The 23,837-nt window shown below is 44.4% G+C and overlaps 3 protein-coding genes across 5 annotated transcripts; all 3 read left to right on the top strand.

The window, feature by feature from the left end:
• The first annotated feature begins 2,877 nt into the window (after positions 1-2,877).
• LOC118373996 (zinc finger protein 287-like) lies at positions 2,878-14,256 on the top strand. Its single transcript, XM_052508933.1, has 11 exons — positions 2,878-2,950; positions 3,195-3,305; positions 3,628-3,751; positions 8,238-8,440; positions 8,712-8,804; positions 9,831-9,926; positions 10,070-10,180; positions 10,351-10,468; positions 10,578-11,241; positions 11,343-11,401; positions 13,214-14,256. The coding sequence occupies exons 2-11, from the start codon at positions 3,249-3,251 to the stop codon at positions 14,254-14,256; spliced, it is 2,568 nt and encodes an 855-aa protein (XP_052364893.1). The 5' UTR covers positions 2,878-2,950; positions 3,195-3,248.
• Positions 14,238-20,001, top strand: LOC127906022 (zinc finger protein 286A-like). 3 transcript variants are annotated; one of them, XM_052508952.1, is made up of 7 exons: positions 14,238-15,634; positions 17,487-17,682; positions 18,520-18,618; positions 18,734-18,829; positions 18,959-19,069; positions 19,208-19,331; positions 19,430-20,001. In XM_052508952.1, the coding sequence occupies exons 2-7, from the start codon at positions 17,548-17,550 to the stop codon at positions 19,999-20,001; spliced, it is 1,137 nt and encodes a 378-aa protein (XP_052364912.1). In that variant the 5' UTR covers positions 14,238-15,634; positions 17,487-17,547. The 3 variants fall into 3 exon arrangements, with proteins under 3 accessions (XP_052364912.1, XP_052364913.1, XP_052364914.1); XM_052508953.1 differs by lacking the exon at positions 17,487-17,682; XM_052508954.1 differs by lacking the exons at positions 17,487-17,682; positions 18,520-18,618; positions 18,734-18,829 and having other exon boundaries at positions 14,239-15,634.
• LOC127924346 (gastrula zinc finger protein XlCGF57.1-like) lies at positions 19,977-22,578 on the top strand. Its single transcript, XM_052508951.1, has 3 exons — positions 19,977-20,530; positions 20,943-20,995; positions 21,113-22,578. Exons 1-3 carry the CDS (start codon positions 20,058-20,060, stop codon positions 22,369-22,371), a joined length of 1,785 nt encoding a protein of 594 aa, XP_052364911.1. The 5' UTR covers positions 19,977-20,057; the 3' UTR covers positions 22,372-22,578.
• The last annotated feature ends 1,259 nt before the right edge of the window (positions 22,579-23,837 follow it).

The following is a 23,837-nucleotide window of genomic DNA, read 5'->3' as shown; positions in this document are numbered from 1 at the left end:
AAGAGGGTGGGTGAGCTCCATGCTCTTTCAGTAATTTCTGAGTGCTACCGGATGGACCCAGGGGGGAGGAGTACATCTCTCCTCCCCAACCCTTTATTCCTCCCGAAGGTTCTGTCAGACAGGCATGTGAACATAACTTTTATCCTGTCTGCTTACGACCCCCCGGCAGTGGCGGGGGATTCTGGGCCTCCCTCCGGCATGTTGTGCCCTGAGGGGGCACTGGCTGCCTATGTGGAGCGGACACGGTCAGTTAGAACAACAGACCAGCTCTTTGTCTGCTTTGTCCTCGTGCGCTTTTTGCTAGGTACTATCAGGTAAACGTGGCACCTCCCTCTGCGGTTGGCTCAGCGGTCCTGGCCTCCCCTTCCACATTGACGGCCCCTGCGTCTCGGTCCCGCACTGGGATTTCGCCGTAGGCTGGTCAGGTATACCAATATATTGGAGTGATCCAATATAGTAAAATATAACGAAAGTTATGTATGTAACCACGGTTATGTGAGCTATTTGGATCACTCCAATCCTCTACGGTGCTAGAGTCACCTCAAAAATTATGTAGAGAATGCATGTCGCAGCCATGGGTTCTAATATATATATATATATATTATATAAGAGCGGACCCCAGCCGTGACACGGGTGTACACGGGAGTAAATCTGTTAATCCTCTCCTCGGATGTATCCCTCCGCAGCGGAGTGATACCAATATATTGGAGTGATCCAAATAGCTCACATAATCGTGGTTACATACGTAACCTTCGGTATTGTGTAGGTTGTAACATAAACTGTGGAAAAAGTCAAGGGCTCTGAATACTTTCCGAATGCACTTTAAAAGTTACATATCTAAACATCTTGATTCCTGACAAGCGAAACATTTTTTTTTTCCCTTTAAGCTACTTATCATAGTGGGTATATTCAGTCCAATACTTCAAGTATTGTTTTTTCTGTGATAGCTGAACTTTTCATTAAGAATGCACTCTTTATTTTTATGGTTACATTTTTTATTAACCTTTATTTTAATATTGTATGAAACGTGCTGTATATGATTTTGTCATTTGAATTAAATTCACTTTTTTGGCAACATCAGAGGAGTTTATTGCATTATATTAGCATCTGTGAGATGATTCACTGATTACTAGAGACGATATAGCCAGAGATTTGTATAACTAAACCAAGATAGACCACAGCCTGTAGTTTCCAATGGAACAGATTAATTTTTCGTAGGAAGAACAAGCAAGGAGGTGGGCAGAGCCAAGCACGAGAGAGCGAGATCCTATTGGCCCGTTCTAGAAAACATCTGCATATATCCGTTAGGGAACGCCTACTCTGAAATGCACGTGTGCAATAACTCAATTCGACTTTTCACACCTAAATAACGCGCTTAGAAAAACGTTGACAAAACTTAGACCACTCTATTCATAACATATTTTAGTTTTGGGAACAGAAAACTGTATTGAGATCAAATGTTTCATTAATGAGAAAATGTTCAGAATGTAGGCCAATATCCATCTCGTTCCATCTTCTCCCACTGCCCGTCAGTGGGCTTCCGAGTGGAAACTTTCCAGCGGATGCTTCATATTTATACGTCCAGTACCGGTCTCATTGTTCAATCTGTGATATAGCGTTTCCCATGATCGTAACTTTTATTCTGAAGGCGAATATAAACCGGAACTAATGTTTTTTTAAGCGACTTCCTGCAAAATGAGAAAAAAATAATAACTTCCAGGTAAACAGATTTTTCAGCCAAATGAATCAATGATTGCTTGGGTTTAGTTTAGGACGTCCCTGTGACTGATAATAATGGATTATAGGAATTTAACGGAGCCGGTGGTGAATACGGGTAAGTTTATAGTTGTCGCAGGGAACTGATTGGAAGCTTCCACCAGACAGAAGCAGAGCAGGCAGGGGTTCCAGCTGCAAGCCAACTTTCCAATTGTCGCCCTGTAGCTAGCTACTTATGGTGTAACTATGGAATCAATGCATATTTCCATTTGTGATCGCTTTTATGCGATCTGCATTCAGACATAATCTATTTAAAATACAATGCGTAGTTAGCTATAGCAAGTAGTATCAATATTTTCCTCTTCTAGTCATAGCCTAGCAATGTGTGCTCTTGTTTAGCCCAGTCAGTGCAGCTGCTTACTGCCTGCGATATGTTCATTCATAGGGTTATCTTTTCCTCTACCTGCCCTGCGCCTGTTCATCCCACCGCTGCGGCTGTTTTCTGCAGCGATGTGGCAAGTGGCCCAACGAGGGGATATAATGGGATACGAGAAGCTGGAAGAGTTTGTGACATTTGTTACAGAGACGGTTCCAGAGCTGCTCAGTTTTAGACAGAGAACCCAGCTCATGTTGGGCTTACGAGCAAAGGTGAGAGAGCGAGGTGATGATTATTTGACTCTTTCGTAGCGCCCACACGCACACATTTTTCACTGTCCAAAAGGACCAGGAATGAAAACCACAAAATCTATATATCCAGATTTGTCCTGTGACTTGAAAAGAACATGGTTCATTTAGTAATGAGTTGCAAGGAATTCTATTTTATTCATGAAACAACAGGTAATGGAATATTTGAAGAGAAAGTTTAGGCCAAGTTGTTCACCCAACAGTGTTCTTGTAGGATTAATCTGTGTTTTTTCCGCCAGTTGGTTTTGGAGTTGTGCCGCACGGAGCAGACAGCAGGGCTTCAGAGCCATCTGGACAGGATCCACGCTGCAAGATCACATCCGGGGATCCAGACGTGAGTCTTAAGATATTCCTCAATCCTCTGTAATGATGTTCTCACTCGATCTTGTCAGAATTACAGTACATTTATTCAAGAGGTTATTTCCCCAGTTTTGTTGTGCAGAAGCGGAAGCCTCTAAATCAAATTTCCTTGGAAGCCTCTAAATCAAATTTCCTTGCACTGGTACAAACTCTTATCCAAGACCCAGTTGAGAGGGAACATTTCTTCCAGGTCAGTATATGTTTTTTTAAACACCAAAGTTTGAACATTTGTATGGTCTGTCAACATTGGTATAACAAAACAGATGAAACCAGTAGTATCTAGGCTACATTTTATGTTTTATGTTTTGTTTGTGATAATCAACCTACCGCTTCATGTTCTTAGGCTACATTTAATCTTTGAAAGAAAAATTCTATGTGAAAAGTAGCCAGCCAAATAATTGACCACCCCCTGTCTTTTTAATCTCTCCCATTAGGAAGTGTTTCCTGTAGACTATGGACCCAAGTATGACTCTGCCCTGCAAGGATTAATGTGGGAGTTTCTCTCCAGGCTGGAGCAGCTCCTTCCAGTACCAGACCTCAAACAGGTACTCGGGCAGAACCTCATCATTAGACCACTCCTCAGACCTCCATTATCAAGCATGAGCTTGTGAATAAAGTTGTCTTGTTTAAATGTTTGCATAAAGAATGTCTGCATCTTTCTTTCATGTCATAATGCCCACGATGAATTAACATGCTAAGACATCTCATGTGGAGCACTGCAGCACTCTTCACAAAACGTTGCATTGGTTACTCAGTATATGTATTAGACATGATGAGACATCTTGGGGCATTTAGAATATTTTATTTAAGAACAACTGGACCGATTTTGATTGCATATTATATTAATGTGTGCTCCCCATCTCGTAGACAGTGTCTTGGCTCAATGCTGGACCCTCTATCTTGGAAGAGTGTGTCAACTCTCTATCTCAGCCTCTGCAGTTGAAGACTCTACTGCAACATCATAGAGAACTAGGATATTTGGACACCAATGGTAAACCACTTAAAAAAAAAAAAAAAAACATCCAGAATTAGTAAAGGAGGTATGCAAATTGTTACATTTGAATGATTCAAGGAAATGCTTTTAGGATTGTAACATTCCCCCTTTATTCATATCCCAGCAGTTTATTAAAATAAATAACATCTCACTGTTAATTGTCTCCTTTCACCTCTCAATCAGCAACTTCTTCCTCCTCTGCTGGCGACTGCATCTTTCTCCTCTCTGTCTTTCACTCCGGTAGTGGTGGTGGCCACTAGAAAGACAGACACAGAGATCCAATCAGAGTTGATGGATGGTTGTATGGACCCAGCCTTATATGGTGAAGAGATGGAAACAGAGTCTGTAGTAGTGACTGAATATGCAGAAGTGGAGCTGGGGACCTGTACATACACCAGAGAGGAAAGGGAGTTTAGTATAGAGAAGACTGAGTCACAGAACCAAAGAGACAGTCAGGCTGACTTGAATGGGGAAGAGCGGGAGATGGTAGCCAATGCAAGCGAGGAAGAACGTCAAGAGGGAGAAGTGGAGGTTATTTGTGAGGAAGTGGGGCATCCGAACGGAGACGCTGAGCTTGTTTCAGAGAAAACCAGTGCCATGAACATAGAGGAAGCCGTTTTCTGCGCAGAGGTGGGGGATGTGTGTGGATCTGGAGTCAATGAATAGAGAGGTGGAAATGATTTATGAGGAGGAGGAGCATGTTGAACATCCGGAGTTAGTTGGGCCTATATGTGCAGAGAATACAATTGACAGACCGTCCAACCACTATGAGAACCCACATGAAGAAAATGATTTCACAGAGGAGGGGCTTGAGAAGGATGAGCAGGAGAGAAATGAAGCTGGTTATGTCCCCCAAACTGTCACGGATCAAGGAAGTTCCCAATGTACGCCACAAGAAGTAATGAACCAGCCAGAACTGGTCCCATCCTGTCTGCACCAAAAACCCACATTAGGGTTCCAGAGACTGGACGTCAGTGTCCTGCCTCTCCAAATGTCCTCCAACTCTCAACCATTGAGAAGAAACACAAGACTCCAGATGAAGACCGTGGGATCAAGAGGTCCCAATGGAGGGCAGCTCAAGGCATTGGAGGAGGCTAATGGGACCTGGGGTGTCCCTTTATACCTGTCTCCAGACCCAAGGTAAGAATGAGGGGTGGGAGGGGACTTAAGGTTTTAAAGCAATTTCACCATTTACTTTAAAAGGATCACAATGGAAATGTGTCATTGACTTCATTGTGTTATCCCTGTCACGTTTAAACATGTTTGTACTTTCTATGGCTTTGTTAAACTGTCAAATAAAATCAATCAAGTGCAGTGTCATTGGACATCAATTGTGCTTTTGTTATCGCTATCTTTAGGGAAGACTCTGAAGACCTCAGCGCCACTTCTGACAGCTCCACAATGAATGGAAATAAAGGTTTGCAATGTTATATCAACACAAGGGTTCTATGGTACTATAGGTACACTTGGATGTCGTTAGAATTCTCTGAATGTTTCATCATTTTAATTGAATAGATTTGGCAATGTTGAATATGATCCAGATGCCTGGTTTAGAATAAGTTGGATTATAATTTTTTATAACTTTCTAAATATACAGTATGCTCCTTTCTCTGTTCCCCTGCAGGTGGGACGGTGGAGGCTCCCTCTCTTGTCTTCGCCTGCTCTCAGTCCTCTTTAACCATGCTGACGAGGTGAACCTCCGGCAACACCTTAAAGCGCTTCACCCAGAGGAGTACAGAAGGATGCTTGCTGAAAATGAAACAGAAACCCCTACAGGGTCTTCCAGCAGCACCGCTCTGAACCCATGTCTCTCAGACATTCCCCACACACTGGGGAAGTCTGGCAAGCATACATCACACTCCAAAACATGCTCTGTGTGTGGAAAGACCTTCTCTCGAGCGACAGATATGAGGAGACACCAGAGATCCCACACTGGGGAGCGGCCTTATAGGTGCACCCAATGTAGGAAGACTTTCCAGTACTCCTTCGACTTGAAAAGACACCAGCGAAAGGGCCTAGGGTCAAGGCCGTTCCAGTGCTGCGCGTGTGGAGAGGGCTTCGATCGGGAGGAAGATCTAAAGACACACTGCAGTGTGGCTCATTTAGCAGAGTCGCCAGTCTCTGACTGTGGGATCAAGTTAAACCTCCCAGCAGGCCTTGAGAGTGAGCAGTGTCCCAGCGAAGAGGGTGAACACAAATGTCCAGAATGTGACATGTCTTTCAGTCAGATATCCCAAATGAAGCGACACCAGCTGATTCATTCCGGTGGTGACCCGCTGCAGTGCAACCAGTGTTTGAAGAAATGTCAAAACTCGGATGCCCTCACAAAACACATGCAAATGCACAATGGCGCGCGACCATTCCAGTGTTCAATATGCAACATGAACTTCACGCAGCTAGTTTGTCTTAGGCAACACTATTTGAATGCTCATAAGGAAGAGGGTTCATTTCTGTGTTCCCATTGTCCTAAAAATTTCCCAAGGCTATCGAACTTGATCAAACACCAGAGAACTCATACAGGTGAGCGGCCTTACCAGTGCTCTCATTGTCCAAAGAGATTCACACAACTACAGATCTTGACTAGACATGAGAGAATTCACACAGGAGAGAGACCATTTCTTTGCCCTGACTGTGGAAAAAGATTTCTGTCCTCTGGTGAATTGTCAAAACACCTTCAGTGTCACTCAGAGGAGAGACCCTTCCCTTGTCTGGAGTGTGGAAAGACTTTCAAGGCCAATCGGTTTTTAAAGAAACACTTACAGACTCATACAGGGGAGCGTCCTTTCCCCTGCTCACAGTGTGGGAAGAGATTTTCCAAGTCCACTGATCTGACCAGGCATAATCGCATGCATACAGGGGAGAGGCCACATATGTGCTCTCAGTGCGGTAAAAGTTTTTTAACTTACTCCGAGGTGGTGAAACATCAGCGCTACCACACTGGAGAACGACCATTCAAATGTGAGCAGTGTGGGAAAAGTTTTACCCAGTCCTGCTATCTTACAGTACATAAGCGTATACACACAGGAGAGAAGCCCTACTCCTGCAGCTTGTGTGGAAATCGCTATAACAGCACCACTCCACTGAAGAGACACATGCTCAGCCACACGGGAGAGAAGCCATACGTGTGTACTGAATGTGGGAAGGCTTACAACAGACTGCATCTTCTGCGTACACACGAGCGAACTCATGCAGCAGTTGAGGCTGTTTGTTGACGATATTGCTGTGTCATTGCTATTCATATGTTGTTTTTTGAATGTAAAGTAAGACAGGCCATTTGTATTAGAGGCCTGTAACAACAAGAGTTGAGCCTCATACTGTGAATTGTTAATTCTGTCACAGCTTGGAACTTGATTGTATATTTGAGATGTGCTTTTTGCTGCCAGGAATCAAACATCAAAGGGCATATTATTTTATTTAGATGACCTACTTTGTTTTGACATTAAAAAGAGAGAACTATTGCACACCTTCCTTTGTAGAATGAAGAGGACAGTTGCTACCGGTACACAGGCTGGTTGTTGAGAGGCGAGTGCAGGCCTCTACTCTTATGTTCAAAAATTAGGGAAAATATGTAGGCTCGAGTGTTGTCTTCATGGCTGATATACATAATATGAATCAATCTGCTATCTCGGGTCAATAGACAGTATTTACAGTATTTCCTTTTCTAATGGACACATTTTGGCTCATCAGCACCCCCAGAGGCAAAACTTCTGTATCTTTAACGGAGTATTCATTAGGTAATAAAGGTAATAAAAGTAACGTTTTTGTCTTGCAGTAGGCTACAATATTGTTCAAAGGAAATCAACTCAAATCTAACAGAGCCATGTTAGTTGTAATGTAGGCCGGCAGCTTGGAGAGCTTGTTATTTTCTATGACTTCTATTTTGGAAAAGGTACATGCGGAACGAAAATTGAGTCCAGTCTTGGGTACCGGAAGTTTTGGGGAAGTAGATCGATGTTACTTCGCTCGTTGGGGAGCAGTCAAATAATTTTGTTCTCAAATTATTCTGCGCTTTTACATACGTATATTTATAGCCATGGATGCATGTGGACTATCTAAAGACGTCAATGGTGTGTAATAAAATAACTTCTAGATAACGTTACCATGCTAGCTAATATCTGCAGAACTAATATCAAAAGCCCCATGTAAAAAGTGGCATAGTTAGCTATCAGTTGATCCCCGGCTAAAACCGGTTGTTATGACTGCATTGTTAAGCCAAGTGTGCTTGTAATCCTATCTAACTAGCTATCAATTTAAAGTAAAGACAATGTGAATGGTAAAGTTATTGCTTAATGCAAATTAATCCTGACAAAGGCTAATGACTGATGCTTCTATTCTATGGAGCCCCATCCTGTAACGACGAGATTATAAATTATTGTCCGCATCATTAGCTGACAGACATAATGATATATTACTACTGTATATATTTTGAACAGTGTTCTGACTTCTGATTGAATGTTTGTCCATTTGTACACCAACATTTCAGATCCAGTTCTCAGTCTTTCTTCTCTGCACCTCCTGGTTCCACCCTTGCGGCTCCTGTCTGCTGCCATGTGGCAGGTGGCTCAGCAAAGAGATGTGAGGCACTATGAGAAGTTGGAGGAGTTTGTGACTCTGGTGACAGAGGCCATTCCAGAGCTGCTGAGCCACAGACATAGAGCTCAGCTCATTCTAGGTCTGAGAGCACGGGTGAGAGACGAGTCAGGGGGCATAGGGTTATTCAGTTGGCTGGAGAGCCCTGAAAAGCGCAAATGAAATATATTGAACAGAAGAGAGAGAATTTCCTATGATGATGAGTAGAGAATTGGGTCTGTTCTATACATTATGTACCTGTCTGCAATCCTATGAATCCTATGAATGGGTACTCCCCACCTGAGTTGATTGAGAGATGACAATGACATGGTTTCTCCAGCTACAGGTTTGTACCACAGTTAATACTTGTTTCTACTGTGTGATTCAGTTGGTTCTGGAGCTGTGCCGAGGCCCTGCCGACCCTCAAACCATCCAACCTTACCTGGACAGCATGCCCACTGTTACTCCAGGATGCACAGGAGTAAGTGGGCTATAGTCCTATTATCAAATCAAATTTTATTTCTCACATATATATGGTTAGCAGATGTTAATGCGAGTGTAGCGAAATGCTTGTGCTTCTAGTTCCGACAATGCAGTAATAACCAACAAGTAATCTAACTAACAATTCCAAAACTACTGTCCAATACACACAAGTGTAAGGGGATAAAGAATATGTACATAAAGATATATGAATGAGTGATGGTACAGAGCGGCATAGGCAAGAAGCAGTAGATGGTATCGAGTACAGTATATACATATGAGATGAGTATGTAAACAAAGTGGCATAGTTAAAGTGGCTAGTGATACATGTATTACATAAGGATGCAGTAGATGATATAGAGTACAGTATATACGTATACATATGAGATGAATAATGTAGGGTATGTAAACATTATATTAGGTAGCATTGTTTAAAGTGGCTAGTGATATATTTTACATAATTTCCCATCAATTCCCATTATTAAAGTGGCTGAGGTTTAGTCAGTGTGTTGGCAGCAACCACAGAAATGTTAGTGGTGGCTGTTTAACAGTCTGATGGCCTTGAGATAGAAGCTGTTTTTCAGTCTCTCGGTCCCAGCTTTGATGCACCTGTACTGACCTCGTCTTCTGGATGATAGCGGGGTGAACAGGCAGTGGCTCGGGTGGTTGTTGTCCTTGATGATCTTTATGGCCTTCCTGTAACATCGGGTGGTGTAGGTGTCCTGGAGGGCAGGTAGTTTGCCCCGGTGATGCGTTGTGCAGACCTCACTACCCTCTGGAGAGCCTTACGGTTGTGGGCGGAGCAGTTGCCGTACCAGGCGGTGATACAGCCCGCCAGGATGCTCTCGATTGTGCATCTGTAGAAGTTTGTGAGTGCTTTTGGTGACAAGCCAAATTTCGTCAGCCTCCTGAGGTTGAAGAGGCGCTGCCTCTTAGAACAGAACTTGGTTGTTTTCCAAGTGGATTTGAGTGCACACAGCCACTATGTGATGTGATGAGATGATTGTATCTGTTTACTGTCTTGCAGTACAGAGACGCAGAGGTGGAAGCATCTGAATCAAATTTTGTGGTGCTTGTCCAATCACTGCTGAAGGACCCAATCGAGAGGGAGTGCTTCTTTCAGGTAATTTTACACTCGGCGCTGTGAGCCTCTTGCAGGACCGCGCTGCTTACGCCAAGGTTTTACTGAAAACAATGGGAGTGTCACGCCCGGGAAAAGTTACAATCCATCGCCTTGCCTCCATTTAAATAATGTTCCCCCAACAGGAGGTGTTCCCGGAACAATATGGCCGACATTATGACACAGCGGTGCAGACGTTAACATGGGAGTTCCTCTCCAGACTGGAACAACTGTTTCCAGTACCAGATCTCAAGCAGGTATTGAGCATTGTGGCATGCATAGCTTCTGGCAATTTAGACTTTCTGATATTGGATGTTGCATAAATCTAGCACAGGTTGGGAATAGTACATTTTGGGAAGACAAACACAATTCTTTAGGCTACGGTGATTGAATATAAAATGCATTTCTAAAACACATTCCCTTTCAGACCGCGACATGGCTCAGCTCTGCCCCTTCAGTCCTGGAGGAGTGTATGCAGTCTACCCCAGAGAATCTGAACCTCATTCTCCAGCACCATAAGAGTTTTGGACATTTAAAAGAACCTTGTAAGTCTCCTGTAATGATTACCAAATCATGATGCAACATTTTGTAGCACAGTACTGTTTAAAACTCACAGGTCTTTTTACGACACAGTTCTTGTCTTCTCTTGTTCAGCTGCTCTCTCCTCCTCCATGGGCGACAGCATCCTCTCCTCTCTGTCCACCCCTAAAATGGTGGTCACCACTGAGCCGACCACTTTTGTCATCCGGTCAGAGTCGTCACATAACTCGGCAGACGTGCTGGGCCACATGTCTTTAGAGGACACTGATGCGGTAGTAGTAACAGTTTACACTGAAGTGGAGGTTGGAACAGAGGTGGAAGAAGAGATTGTAGAGACGATGAACGAGGAATACGTACCGTCAAACGCCTCTCCACTGCGGGAGGAGGTGGTTGAACTTAAAGCTGAGGATATGAATCTGGAGATGACAGTCGTTGAAGAATATGGCTACGTGGGGGAGGAGATGAGTGCAGCCGAGGAAGAGATGGACACAGTGAGTGTTCCGGTGGAGCAAGCAGATGAAGCTGTTAATATCAGTGAAGACATTGGAACTGGGACAGAGACTGAAGCAGTCAAAAAAGATGTCCAAGATGAGGTGGTGGCAGATCAGGACGGCCAATCAGAGACTGTGATTGTATGTGTGAACCAGGAAGGGAAGGACACGTCCCAAGTGGTCAACTTTCAAACCCAACAACCTGTGACGTCAAATGTGAGGCGGTCTACACGGCTGCAGTCGAAGACGCCAAGAACTTGGAGGAGGAAAAAGAACACTGAGAACAAGTATGAGTGATGATTAGAGAATAGGAGTACTGTCATTTAAAAAGGAATCTGCCATTTTGTCATCAAATTAGTGATATTTTTGTTTTCGTTTTTAATCACAGGAACAACGGTGAGGCCTCAAGCATGGTTTATGTCAACTCACCCAGGGGAAGAGAAGCCGGTAATAATGATCTCTCCAACTATTCCGATAGTGACTATTCTGACAGTCATCAGGGAGATGGTTATATACAGTGAAGTCAGAAGTTTACACACATTTAGGTTGGAGTCATTAAAACTCATTTTTCAACCACTCCACAAATGTCCTGTTAGCAAACTATAGCTTTGGCAAGCCGGTTAGGACATCTACTATGTGCATGACACAAGTAATTTTGCCAACAATTGTTTACAGACAGATTATTTCACTTATAATTCAGTGTATCACAATTCCAGTGGGTCAGAAGTTTACATACACTAAGTTGACTGTGCCTTTAAACAGCTTGGAAAATTCCAGAAAACGTCACAGCTTTTGAAGCTTCTGATAGGCTAATTGACATCATTTGAGTCAATTGGAGGTGTACCTGTGGATGTATTTCAAGGCCTACCTTCAAACGCAGTGTCTCTTTGCTTGACATCATGGGAAAATCCAAAGAAATCAGCCCAGCCAAAAATTCTAGACCTCCACAAGTCTGGTTCATCCTTGGGAGAAATTTCCAAATGCCTGAAGGTACCACGTTCGTCTGTACAAACAATAGTACGCAAGTATAAACACCATGAGACCACGCAGCCGTCATACCGCTCAGGAAGGAGACGCGTTCTGTCTCCTAGAGATGAATTTACTTTGGTGTGAAAAGTGCAAATCAATCCCAGAACAACAGCAAAGGACCTTGTGAAGATGCTGGAGGAAACGGGTACAAAAGTATCTATATCCACAGTAAAACAAGTCCAATAACGATATAACCTGAAAGGCCGCTCAGCAAGGAAGAAGCAACTGCTCCAAAACCTCCATAAAAAAAGTATGGTTTGAAACTACACATGGGGACAAAGATCGTACTTTTTGGAGAAATGTCCTCTGATCTGATGACACAAAAATAGAACTGTTTGGCCATAATGACCATTGTTATGTTTGGAGGAAAAGGGAGAGGCTGCAAGCTGAAGAACACCATCCCAACCGTGAAACACAGGGGTGGCAGCATCATGTTGTGGGGGTGCTTTGCTGCAGGAGGAACTGGTACACTTGACAAAATAGATGGCATCATGAAGTAGGACAATTGTGTGGATATATTGAAGCAACATCTCAAGACATCAGTCAGGAAGTTAAAGCTTGGTTGCAAATGGGTCTTCTAAATGGACAATGACCCCAAGCATACTTCCAAAGTTGTGGCAAAATGGCTTAAGGACAACAAAGTCAAGGTATTGGAGTGGCCATCACAAAGCCCTGACCTCAATCCTATAGAAAATGTGTGGGCAGAACTGAAAAAGCTTGTGTGAGCAAGGAGGCCTACAAACCTGACTCAGTTACACAGCTCTGTCAGGAGGAATGGTCCAAAATTCACCCAACTTATTGTGGGAAGCTTGTGGAAGGCTGGCTACCCAAAATGTTTGATCCAAGTTAAACCATTTTAAAGGCAATGCCTTATGTAAACTTCTGACCCACTGGGACTGTCATTCTCTACTATTATTCTGACATTTCACATTCTTAAAATAAAGTGGTGATCCTAACTGACCTAAGACAGGGAATTTTTACTAGGATTAAATGTCAGGAATTGTGAAACCTGAGTTGTAATGTATTTGGCTAAGGTGTATGTAAACTTCTGACTTCAACTGTACATATTCACAGTAGCAACAACTGAGGGACCAACATTTGGAAAAAATATGAATGTTTGGAAGATGTATGTCTTTCATTGTGTGGTCTCAATATATTTTTCAATGAGCATTTTATTTAATTCCCAAGCCATGCAAATAAAACATGCCTTGTCTGACTTCTGTCTCCCAGGTGGATCTGACAAGGTGACCCCCTTTACCTGCCCTATGTGTGCCTACCACAGTCTGGAGGAAAAGAGCCTTCACCTCCACATGCAAAGCATTCACACAGAGGAGTACAACAAGCCCAATGTGTCTTGGAAAAACAGAGCAGCGGTTTCACCATGTCCTGACAACACTGGCCAGATATTCACATCAATCAAACCTCTCCTTTCTTCAAAAACTTTAATAACCGAAAACTCTGAGAATCAAACCGGTAATGCTGGGATTCCCACGAAAGCAAAAGGCTACCATAAGTCCCACACATGTGCCACGTGCGGTAGGCTCTTCACTCGCTCCTCCGATGTGAGGAGACACCAGCTCACCCACACGGGTGAGAGACCTTTCCACTGCTCTCAATGCGACAGGACCTTCCAGCATTCGTGGGACCTGACCAAGCATGAGAAGAAACATGGTGGGACATCCATCTCTTTCCCCTGCCAGCAGTGCGGGAGCTCCTTTGCCAACCTCCGCTCTCTGACAGCCCACCACAGAAGTTCCCACCTGGGCGAGAGCGACCTACCCCACCTCTGCTCCATCTGTGGCAAGAGCTTCCCCTCCTCCTCTGAGTTGCTGGAGCACAGAAAGAGCCACGGGACCAGCCTTCAGTACATCTGCCAGCAGTGTGGCGAAAGCTTCCACTCCCTGCTGGCTCGCTCCCAACACCGGCAGACCCACCTGGTCAAGCGGCAGTTCAAGTGCCCGCACTGCGACAAGAGCTATACGCGCAAAGCTGATGTGAAGAGGCACATGTTCTCCCACAGCGGCGAACGACCGCACCAGTGCAACCAGTGTGGGAGATGCTTTTCCTTCCTCTTCCTGCTCAAGAAACACCAAATAGTTCACACGGGCGAGAGGCCTTTCCAGTGCTCCTACTGTCCCAAGAGGTTCACATTGATATCCATCCTGAGCAGACATGAGAGAATGCACACCGGGAGAGACCCTTCCTCTGCTCTCAGTGTGGGAAGAGCTTTCTGTCCCAGGGGAGCTGTCCAAGCACCACCGCTCCCACACTGATGAGAGACCGTACGCTTGCAATCAGTGTGACAAGAGGTTTAAGAGCAAAAATCCCAACAGGAACATATCATCTCCCACACTGGCGTGCGCCCTTACCCTTGTTCTTACTGTGGGAAAGGATTCACCAAACCCTACGCTTTGACCAGGCACCATCTCATACACACAGGGGAAAGACCATTCCCCTGCGTCCACTGTGGGAAGACATTTCTCACCCCTGCAGAGGTACAACTACACATCCGCATTCACACCGGGGAACGCCCTTACCCCTGCCCTGATTGTCAGCTGAAGTTTAGGAGTTCGTCAGACTTGGCACGACACAAACGCTTTCATACAGGGGTGCAGACATTTGTCTGTAACCAGTGTATGAAAAACTTTCCCACCTCGTCCAAACTGAAGAAACACATGGAGAACCACTCGGGGTCAGAGGCAGTCCAGAGCTCAGACTTTGGAGAAAATTCCAACCAAGCGTGAAGTAAGGGCAGCAGCACAATTGGAAAAAATGGCAGACACAATTAAAGTAAATTTACCTTCACAGCTATTATATTCTACAATGTCTCTGTCAAGGAAGGTCTTTCAACACCATTAGATCTCTAAAATAAGTTATCGTGTCAGTCTGGCTCATGGCCATTGAAATATAGCTGTCAATTATTATTTTGTCTGATCAAAGGGAGTTGCAACTCAATCATGTCCTTGACTTATTTTATTGTAAAACTAAATCAGTGCTATGATCATCCAATTAGTCAATCAGTAGCTGGTATATTAGAAGAGCTAGTAAATTAAAATGTTTGTCAATAACTTTTGAAGAATGTCAAAGATTAGTAAAATGTTCTGTTACGGTAATGAACCAGCCTTAGGTGGATGCCAACTTGTCTCCTTGTCTTTTACAGTTCCCAGCACAATACATGTGTTTTGTTCTACTTTGTAGCCCTCTGTCTCTCTGACACACATACCAGTAATTCAAATGAAATCAATTGGGCGGGGGAACAGGTTAGGCCCATGTAGAGAAAACAATAGGCTTTGGGTAGCTTTGTGTAGAAGATCTGTTGGATACCGGTTAAATCATTCCTAGGTGAACTATCCGATGCATTTCCGATGACCGGTCCTTTGTGACGCGCAGTAATTCCAGGATCACTTCCGGATTGCTTGTCGTTCGTGGCTACAAGCATGTTATTAACTGGTTTACAATTAGTAAAACATTCGTAGACAAAGCAAACGTAGTGTTCACAACATTATTTGCTACAATCTGTAGCGTTCAGGAAGGAACCGATGCATTAAATCCCGTGTCTAACGGGATCCTCCATCTAACGTTTGTAACAATAGTCAGCATTTGGCCCACGCGACAAAATGGACTCGGAATTTTCGGCAGCGGACAATGCAGGTAGGCTGTATCTAATAAATGACCATGCAAATATGCCAGCCGCAGCATATACTATTTGCTACTTGAGTTATTTTGGGGTATGTTCGGCAAGACACCATGTTCACAGCCTGTTTGCAGTCAAAAATGACGTCCACAGGACACAGCAGTACTCGCGTATTTCTACAACAATCATGAACATTTGCTCCACTGAATATGCCCCAGTACACATAATTAAGATGCATAAGCTACATTCAATTACACAAGACTTGTGAAACGTTATTTAACCATTTCAGATAATACACTAGCTATGTTGCAGATTGATTTTAAAGTTGTTTACAATGTTCTTTTGAAATACTATTTTTCCAAGCCAATGAAGGTACAACACATGACAAAGTTTGTGGACAGCTGCTCCTCGAACATCTCATCAAACATACTCGTCGACAATTTAAAAGTCATGGGCATTAATATGGGGTTGGTCCTCCTTTTGCTGCTATAACAACAGCCTCCACTAGATATCCTGTGAAGGCTTTCCACTAGATGTTGGAAAATTGCTGCAGGGACTGGCTTCCATTCGGCCACAAGGGCATTAGTGAGGTTGGGCACTGATGTTGGGCGATTAGGCGCGTTCCAATTCGTCCCAGAGGTGTTCGTTGAGGTCAGGGCTCAGTGCAGGCCAGTCAAGTTCTTTACAGACCGATCTCGACAAACCATTTCTCTATGGATCTCGCTATGTGCACGGTGGCATTGTCATGCTGAAACAGGAAAGGTCCTTCCCCAAACTTTTGCCCACAAAGTTGAAAGGACAGAATGGTCTAGAATGTCATTGTATGCTGTAGTGTTAAGATGTCCCTTCACTGGAACTAAGGGCTCTAGCATGGAAAAACAACCCCCGATCATTATTCCTCCACCAAACTTTATAGTTGGCACTATGCATTCAGACAGGTAGTGTTCTCCTGGACTCCACCAAACTTTATAGTTGGCACTATGCATTCAGACAGGTAGTGTTCTCCTGGACTCCACCAAACTTTATAGTTGGCACTATGCATTCAGACAGGTAGTGTTCTCCTGGACTCCACCAAACTTTATAGTTGGCACTATGCATTCAGACAGGTAGTGTTCTCCTGGACTCCACCAAACTTTATAGTTGGCACTATGCATTCAGACAGGTAGTGTTCTCCTGGACTCCGCCAAACACAGATTCGTTGTTGGACTACCATATGGTGAAGCGTGATTCATCATCCCAGAGAATGCTCCAGAGTCCAATGGCGGCAAGCGTTACACCACTCCAGCTGAAGCTTGGCATTGCGCATGGTGATCTTAGGCTTGTGTGTGGCTGCTCGGCCATAGAAACCCATTTCACGAAGCTCCCGACAAACAGCTCTTGTGCTGACATTGCTTCCAGAGGCAGTTTAGAACTCTAGTGAGTGTTGCAACCGAGGACCGACAAATTTATATGAGCTATGCGCTTCAGCACTCAATGGTCTCGTTCTGTGAGCTTGTGTGGCCTACCACTTTGAGGCTGAGCTGTTGTTGCTCCTAGAGTTTCCACTTCACAATAACAACACTTACAGTTGACTGGGGCAGCTCTAGCAGGGCAGAAATTTGACAAACTGACTTGTTGGAATGTTGCCATCCTATGACGGTGCCACGTTGAAAGTCACTGAGCTCTTCAGTAAGGCTATTCTACTGAAAATGTTTGTCTATGAAGATTGCATGGCTGTGTGCTAGATTTTATACATCAGTCAGCAACTGGTTTAGCTGAAATACCCAAATCCACTAATTTGAAGGGGTGTCCACATACTTTTATATATACAGTGTATGCGTTTGACGTTCTGATTGCACCCTTATTATTAATTTTCCCATGCTGTTTTAGGTCTCCCTCTCCTCTCCCTCTGCCTCTTGGTTCCACCCATTCAGCTTATGTCCGCGTCCATATGGCAGGTGGTGCAACAGCGAGATGCCATGAATTATGCAATGCTGGCAGAGTTTGTCTCCTGGTGACAGAGATGGTCCCTGAGTTGCTGATCTATAGGCACAGGGCCCAACTTATTTTGGGATTGCGAGCAAGGGTGAGTGTTACAACCAATGAGTGAGTGTAAAGGCATAGATAGAGCCCTTATGTATTCGGATCCCTTGTAGAATCAGAGTGGAAGATGGATTTAGCACTATTGTAAAGTTGTTCCACTGGATGTCATAAGGTGAATGCACCAATTTGTAAGTTGGCATTTCAAAACAGTAAATGTAAATGTGGTTTCCTTTTAGAATCCGAGAGTGGAAGATGTAGTTTCGTGTAGGCACACGCATTTCAAAACAGTCCTTTTACAAGTCAGAATGTTGAATAAACTTCATTTAGACAAACTTTACCTGTTGTCTGCTGATTTTTATCCTTATGTCGGAGGTCATCGGTGACCAAATATCCACAGGGAAGTGTTATTATCCGACTTTCAGTTCTCCGTAGACGTTTTCAATACTGATGCATGGGACGTAAACACGTGCACAATATCTAAACACTGGCCACGTGACCAAACGTTGACAACTTTTCATTTGTAGTATATCACATGCGCTTCCAGCTGATTGCGAAGGGGACATGCTTCAGTCGACAACGTTTGGTTACGTTCTGGCTATTGTTTGCATATTGTGCATCATGTGCAATGCTTCAGGAGATAAAATACAAACCGTGGAAATATGATCTTTATTTTCTACTGCCAAAAGGACAACAGCACGGACAACCGGTAAATTGAGTGTAAATGTCATTTTATTCAACATGCTGGCTTGTGGAGACTACTGCATATTTTTTAGGGCGACTTTTTCAGACTGAAAAGCCATGGGGTGACCATGGTAACAGTCTGACGTACTATAACTATATAACTAATGAATAACGGTGCATGGGGTATGTGTTATTGCAGCACATTCTGGAGTTGTGTCGCAGTGAGCATCCTGTAGAACCTCAGGTCATCTTAACCCAGCTGTACATGATTCAACCACTTACCCACTTCAGTAATGATGTAAGTTGATCGTTAATGAATACCTTCTTCCTGGAGGAGTAGACTGGAGTGAAATGCACTGCTATAGATACACTGTATGTTGGACAAATGTGTCCTTATTTGATGTATCCTACAGGTAAGTGACACAGAGGTGGAGTCGTCAGAGACTCATTTTCTGGAGCTGGTCCAGACCCTGCTTAAAGACCCTGATGAGAGAGAGCATTTTTTCACAGTGAGACTTCACAGAACACATGTCCTCTTGCATTGGATTTACAGGTCAATGAAGTAAAGTGTTTTGCATTGCATTTACCTGTATATTAAATCATGTGGAGGGGTTTTCTTCCTCATCTGTGTCCCTCAGGAGATATTCCCAGTGGAGTATGGACCACAATATGACATCGAGCTGCAAACTCTACTGTGGGAGTTCCTGTCCAGATTGGTTCAACTGCTACCGACCCCTGACCTCGCACAGGTGAGGGAAAGAATACCTTCTATTCACACCTACTGTTTAATAATCATTGTGCTGTACCAGATTAATTAAACTGTGCAAGGAACCATGTGAAGTGGAATATTCAGTAGATACATATCTATTATTTTATCTGTCCCCCAGACAATGGCATGGCTCGGTACTGCCCCCTCAGTCTTGGATGATTGTGCCCATGTTATATCTCATCCAGCAGATCTGAAGAGTCTTCTCCAGCACCATAAACGTCTTGGACATTTGGAGCAACATGGTGGGTGACACGTAGCAAATGTATCCGTGCAGTTTTAAAACTGAACATGGCATTCATCCAAATGGATTGACTAATTGTAGCATCCTCTCTTTGAACAGTACCCCCCTGCGCCATGGGCGACTGCATCCTGTCCTCTCTCTCCATCCCGCCACACAGTAGAACCATGATCAGCACTGAGCAGACCACCTGTGACAACCAGTCAGAACCCTTGGAGGAGTTTGTGGATGACTTCGAGGTGGAAATTGTAACTCTGACCGATTATGAAGAGGTTGAATTAGGTTTGGGTCAGGAGGAGGTGGAGGATGGGAACGATGACGAAGCACAGACCATGGAGGACGAAGAAGAGCCTAAAGAAATGCCCGCTGAAGATGTGGAGGAAGAGGAGAAAGTGATGGAGGACCATGAAGAGGGGGACTTGGAGAGCAACTCGCATCTAGAAGAAGCTGAGAATGACTCAGCATCCGCCCATCACCAAACATCCTCTGGGCCCCACATCTGCTCAGTCTGTGAGAAGAGCTTCAAGTTTACCTCTGCACTAATAGCCCATCAGGTCATCCATACAGGAGAGCGCCCGTATGTGTGCCATCTGTGCGGACGGTGTTTCTCCTTCAGGCAGTCTCTGGACAGGCACAAACAGACACATAAGGATGGGCGCGTTTCGACTGTTTAATCTGTGGGGAGACCTTTCAGTCCTTGTCAGCCCGCACAGAGCACAAGAAGAGCCATATGGAGCAAGGCGCTTACCAGTGCTCACAGTGCCACAGGAAGTTCAACTGGGCGTCGGCCATGGTGAGACACCTGAAGGTTCACACAGAGGGCACTGAGGTCAAAACGCAGGAACTTACAAAAAGCCTGAAGTCTGAGAAAGAGGATATAGGGATTAAAGAGATTGTAGGAGAGGTGGCTATTGAACCCCCTGAAACAGACCCGGTGTTGGAGGATGGAGGGAAATCCTGTCACAATCCACAGGAAGGAGCTGGTCAGTCCACTTCATCTGAGCCTGCAGTGTTGGTGCCTGGACTTCTGGACAAGGTTGTAACACTTGTCAAGGTCCGTACCAGTGGTAGGAAAACGAAACCGACCTTGAAGGTGCAGATGGTGAACCTGCAGAAGCTCAAGGGAAAGGTTGCCACCCCAAAGAGGAGGACAGATGGAAGCTTGATGAACCCCCAGGGTTTCACACCATTGCATTTTAAGAGGTAAAGTAGATCGATGCAGACATTTTAAGGTTAAATAACAAGTTTGGTATTTTAAGTGAAAAATAAGATGTAACTCAACTGTCTTCTCATGGCATTAATGCTCTAGGCGGGCAATTCCACAGTAACAGAGTGATATTGAGACTCTGATGTTTTTACTTTAAAATGTATGTCAAACAAAAAACAAAGTTTATTAACAGACAGCACAAACTGTCATTCTGTTACCAAACTACTGTTTTTCAAGTAAATGTATCCTTGTAAAATTCTCTGTGGAAATTGTTCAATGTTGTCCTTGTGCATAGTTGTATGGTTTGTTTAACTTTGAAATCATTGGTGTTTGTTTGACAAGTGAAAAATGTGAGTCTGTGTCACTCTGTTACCTTGGAATTGCCCTCTACCTGTTTATCTTCAACAGTGAGGAACACTCCTATGGCTCACCAGTGGTCTCAACAAAGGAAGGAGATACAGGTGCATGTATTACCTTATTAGTTTTGCATAAGTGTGTAATTGTTTGGTCTGTTGAGTGGTTACCTACATACATTGCTTAAATAATTGTTTGTATCCTGCCCTTATTGACTCCATCAGGTTTTCACTTCTACTCTGTTGGTCCTTCAGGGTGGTGTCCATTCGTCAACTCAGACGAGGCGTCCGTCCAGCAGCACATTGAGACGAACCACTCGGGGGAAGAGCAGGAAGATGCTCTGTCTGCTCCGCACCAAACAGGCCAAGCGGGACACTATGATTGCCCAGACTGTAACAGCAGCTACAAGTTTCAGTCCTTACTGAAATACCATCGGCGCGTCCACACCGGCGAGCGCCCATACGTGTGCCCTCAGTGCGGACGCCGCTTCTCCTTCAAGCAGTCACTGGAGAGGCACGGACAGACACACAAGGATGGGCGCAAGCATGACTGTCTGATCTGTGGGCAGAACTTCAAGTCCTTGTCAGCGTACACAGAGCACAAGAAGAACCACATGGAGAACGGTGTGTATCGGTGTTCGGAATGCGACCGTCGGTTCTCCTGGAAGTCTGCGCTGGTCAGACACCTCCGGACTCACACGGAGAACGCCACCGAGGCTGAGCTCTCTTACAAATGCCCACGGTGTGACTTGGGATTCAGCAGTAGTACGTACCTTAACAGGCACCTGCTCACACACCAAGAGGAGAGGTTGCATGTCTGCAGCTGTGGCAAGAACTTTGCCTACAAGGCTGCTCTGACCGCACACCAGCGCACCCACCTGAAAGAGAGGCCACACCAGTGCAAGCAGTGTGGAAAGGGTTTCCTCTACAAGGGAGGGCTGGTAAGTCACATGAAGATCCACTCCGAAGAAATGCCTTTCATGTGCTCATTCTGTGGGAAGAGCTTCAAGAGGGAGAGGAACATGAAGAAACACGAACGCTGCCACACCAGGGAGAACGTGTTCAGCTGCTCGCAGTGCGACAAGACCTTTGTGTACAAGGCCACACTGACCAGGCACGAGCTAACCCACTCGGGGGAGAGACCGTTCCTGTGCTCCGATTGTGGCAAAGGGTTTTTCTCCCATGCGGAGCTTCTAAAGCATGAGCGCTTCCACACGGGCCACAAGCCGTTCCAGTGCTCCCACTGCGGGAAGCAGTTCACCCAGTCCTGCTACCTGACCATTCACCTGCGCTACCACACAGGGGTACGGCCTTACTCCTGCACCCATTGTGACAAGAGCTTTCTCAGCGCCAACCGTCTAAAGAGACACCTGAGAACCCACACAGGAGAGAAACCCTACCTGTGTTCAGAGTGTGGCAAAGGATTCAAACAGTCATATCACCTCAAGATGCACCAGCAGACTCATGCCACCAAGATTTACTGAGGCATGATTGTGTCTCTGTCCAGATTTCAGTCAAATGGTTTGGTAGAATGTAATAGTGAGTTAGCTGTCGACAGTAGACATCAGGAGTGTTAAAATATAAATACTGAATAATAATATAAATTCAATATGCAACAAATTCAAAGATTTTAGTGAGTTACAGTTCATATAAGGAAATCATTCAATTGAAATAAATTCATTAGGCACTAATCTATGGATTTCACATGACTGGTCAGGGGTGCAGCCATGGGTGGGCCTGGGAGGGCTTAGGACCACCCACTGGGGAGCCATGACCAGCCAATCAGAATGAGTTTATCCTCTCAAAAGGGCTTTATTACAGACAGAAATACTCCTCCATTTCATTAGCTGTCTGGGTAGCTGGTCTCAAATGATCCCGCAGGTGAAGAAGCTGGATGTGGAGGTCCTGGGCTGGCGTGGTCTGCGGTTGTGAGACCACCAACAGCTCTGCCAACAGCTCTGGTGGGCATTCCTGCAGTCAGCATACCAATTGCACGTTCCCTCAACTTGACGCCTCATCTGTGGCATTGTGTTGTGACAAAACTGCACATTTTAAAGTGGCCTTTTATGGTCCCATCAGATCCTTGGGCTCCCGAGTGGCACAGCGGTCTAAGGCATTGCATCTCAGTGCTAGAGGCGTCACTACAGACCCTGATTCGATCCCAGGCTGTATCACAACCGGCCGTGATCGGGAGTCCCATAAGGTGGCGGACAATTGGGCCAGCGTCTTCTGGGTTAGGGGAATTTGGCTATCATTGTAAAATAAGAATTTGGTCTTAACTGACTTGCCTGGTAAAATAATGATCATGCTGTTTAATCAGCTTCTTGATATGTCCCACCTGTCAGGTGGATGGATTATTTTGGCACGGTAGAAATGCTCCCTAACATGGACGTCAACATTTTTGTGCATTAAAATTGAGAGAAATAAGCTTTTTGTGAGTATGAAACATACCTGGGATTTTTATTTCAGCACATGATTACACATTTATATTTTTGTTCAGTATATTACTGGTAATTCCTAATCTAATGATTCATGAAATGCATTTGAATTCTTTCTGGCTTTCCTCAGCTGAAATACTGTCATTGTTGCTCATCAAGGCACAGACAGCTCTTCTATGAGCTGAATCACTCATGTGACAACTTTGGCCTGGATTTAATCTGTAGAGCCCTGGCTGCAATTAATCCCGGACAAAATGTTTTTTTGGTTGATTATCACAATGTAGAAGTACTAAAAGAATTGTGCCTCGTGTCCGTCTGCTAAAATGCATTTTATGTGTATAGTACATTGTATTTTCAGAGTTGTAGCTCAAATGAGTTTAATGAAGAGATTTCAATGAACAATACAAAAATTGTTACTGTCTTTTGTAATGAAAACCTCAGTTTAAAACCTAATAAAATGGAAACTCAAGCATACTTAAAACTAAACTTTAATAGATGCATGGGTACATTTA

The sequence above is a fragment of the Oncorhynchus keta genome, unplaced genomic scaffold, assembly GCF_023373465.1.
Source record: "Oncorhynchus keta strain PuntledgeMale-10-30-2019 unplaced genomic scaffold, Oket_V2 Un_contig_3968_pilon_pilon, whole genome shotgun sequence".
NCBI classification, from domain to species: Eukaryota; Metazoa; Chordata; class Actinopteri; order Salmoniformes; family Salmonidae; genus Oncorhynchus; species Oncorhynchus keta.
The sequence above is the reverse complement of the archived record's forward strand: the minus strand, read 5'-3'. Positions and strand labels throughout refer to the sequence as shown.

Bases quoted from the DNA above. Each gene is read 5' to 3' on its own strand.
- LOC127906022 (XM_052508952.1), top strand. From the start codon at position 17,548: ATGGCAGGTGGTGCAACAGCGAGATGCCATGAATTATGCAATGCTGGC. The intron at 18,830-18,958 runs GTGAGACTTCAC...TGTGTCCCTCAG, and splicing joins AGAGAGAGCATTTTTTCACA to GAGATATTCCCAGTGGAGTA. The intron at 19,332-19,429 runs GTGGGTGACACG...CTCTTTGAACAG, and splicing joins TGGACATTTGGAGCAACATG to TACCCCCCTGCGCCATGGGC.
- LOC118373996 (XM_052508933.1), top strand. From the start codon at position 3,249: ATGTGGGAGTTTCTCTCCAGGCTGGAGCAGCTCCTTCCAGTACCAGAC. The intron at 9,927-10,069 runs GTAATTTTACAC...TTCCCCCAACAG, and splicing joins AGAGGGAGTGCTTCTTTCAG to GAGGTGTTCCCGGAACAATA. The intron at 11,402-13,213 runs GTAATAATGATC...TCTGTCTCCCAG, and splicing joins ACCCAGGGGAAGAGAAGCCG to GTGGATCTGACAAGGTGACC.
- LOC127924346 (XM_052508951.1), top strand. From the start codon at position 20,058: ATGGAGCAAGGCGCTTACCAGTGCTCACAGTGCCACAGGAAGTTCAAC. The intron at 20,531-20,942 runs GTAAAGTAGATC...TATCTTCAACAG, and splicing joins ACACCATTGCATTTTAAGAG to TGAGGAACACTCCTATGGCT. The intron at 20,996-21,112 runs GTGCATGTATTA...TGACTCCATCAG, and splicing joins AACAAAGGAAGGAGATACAG to GTTTTCACTTCTACTCTGTT.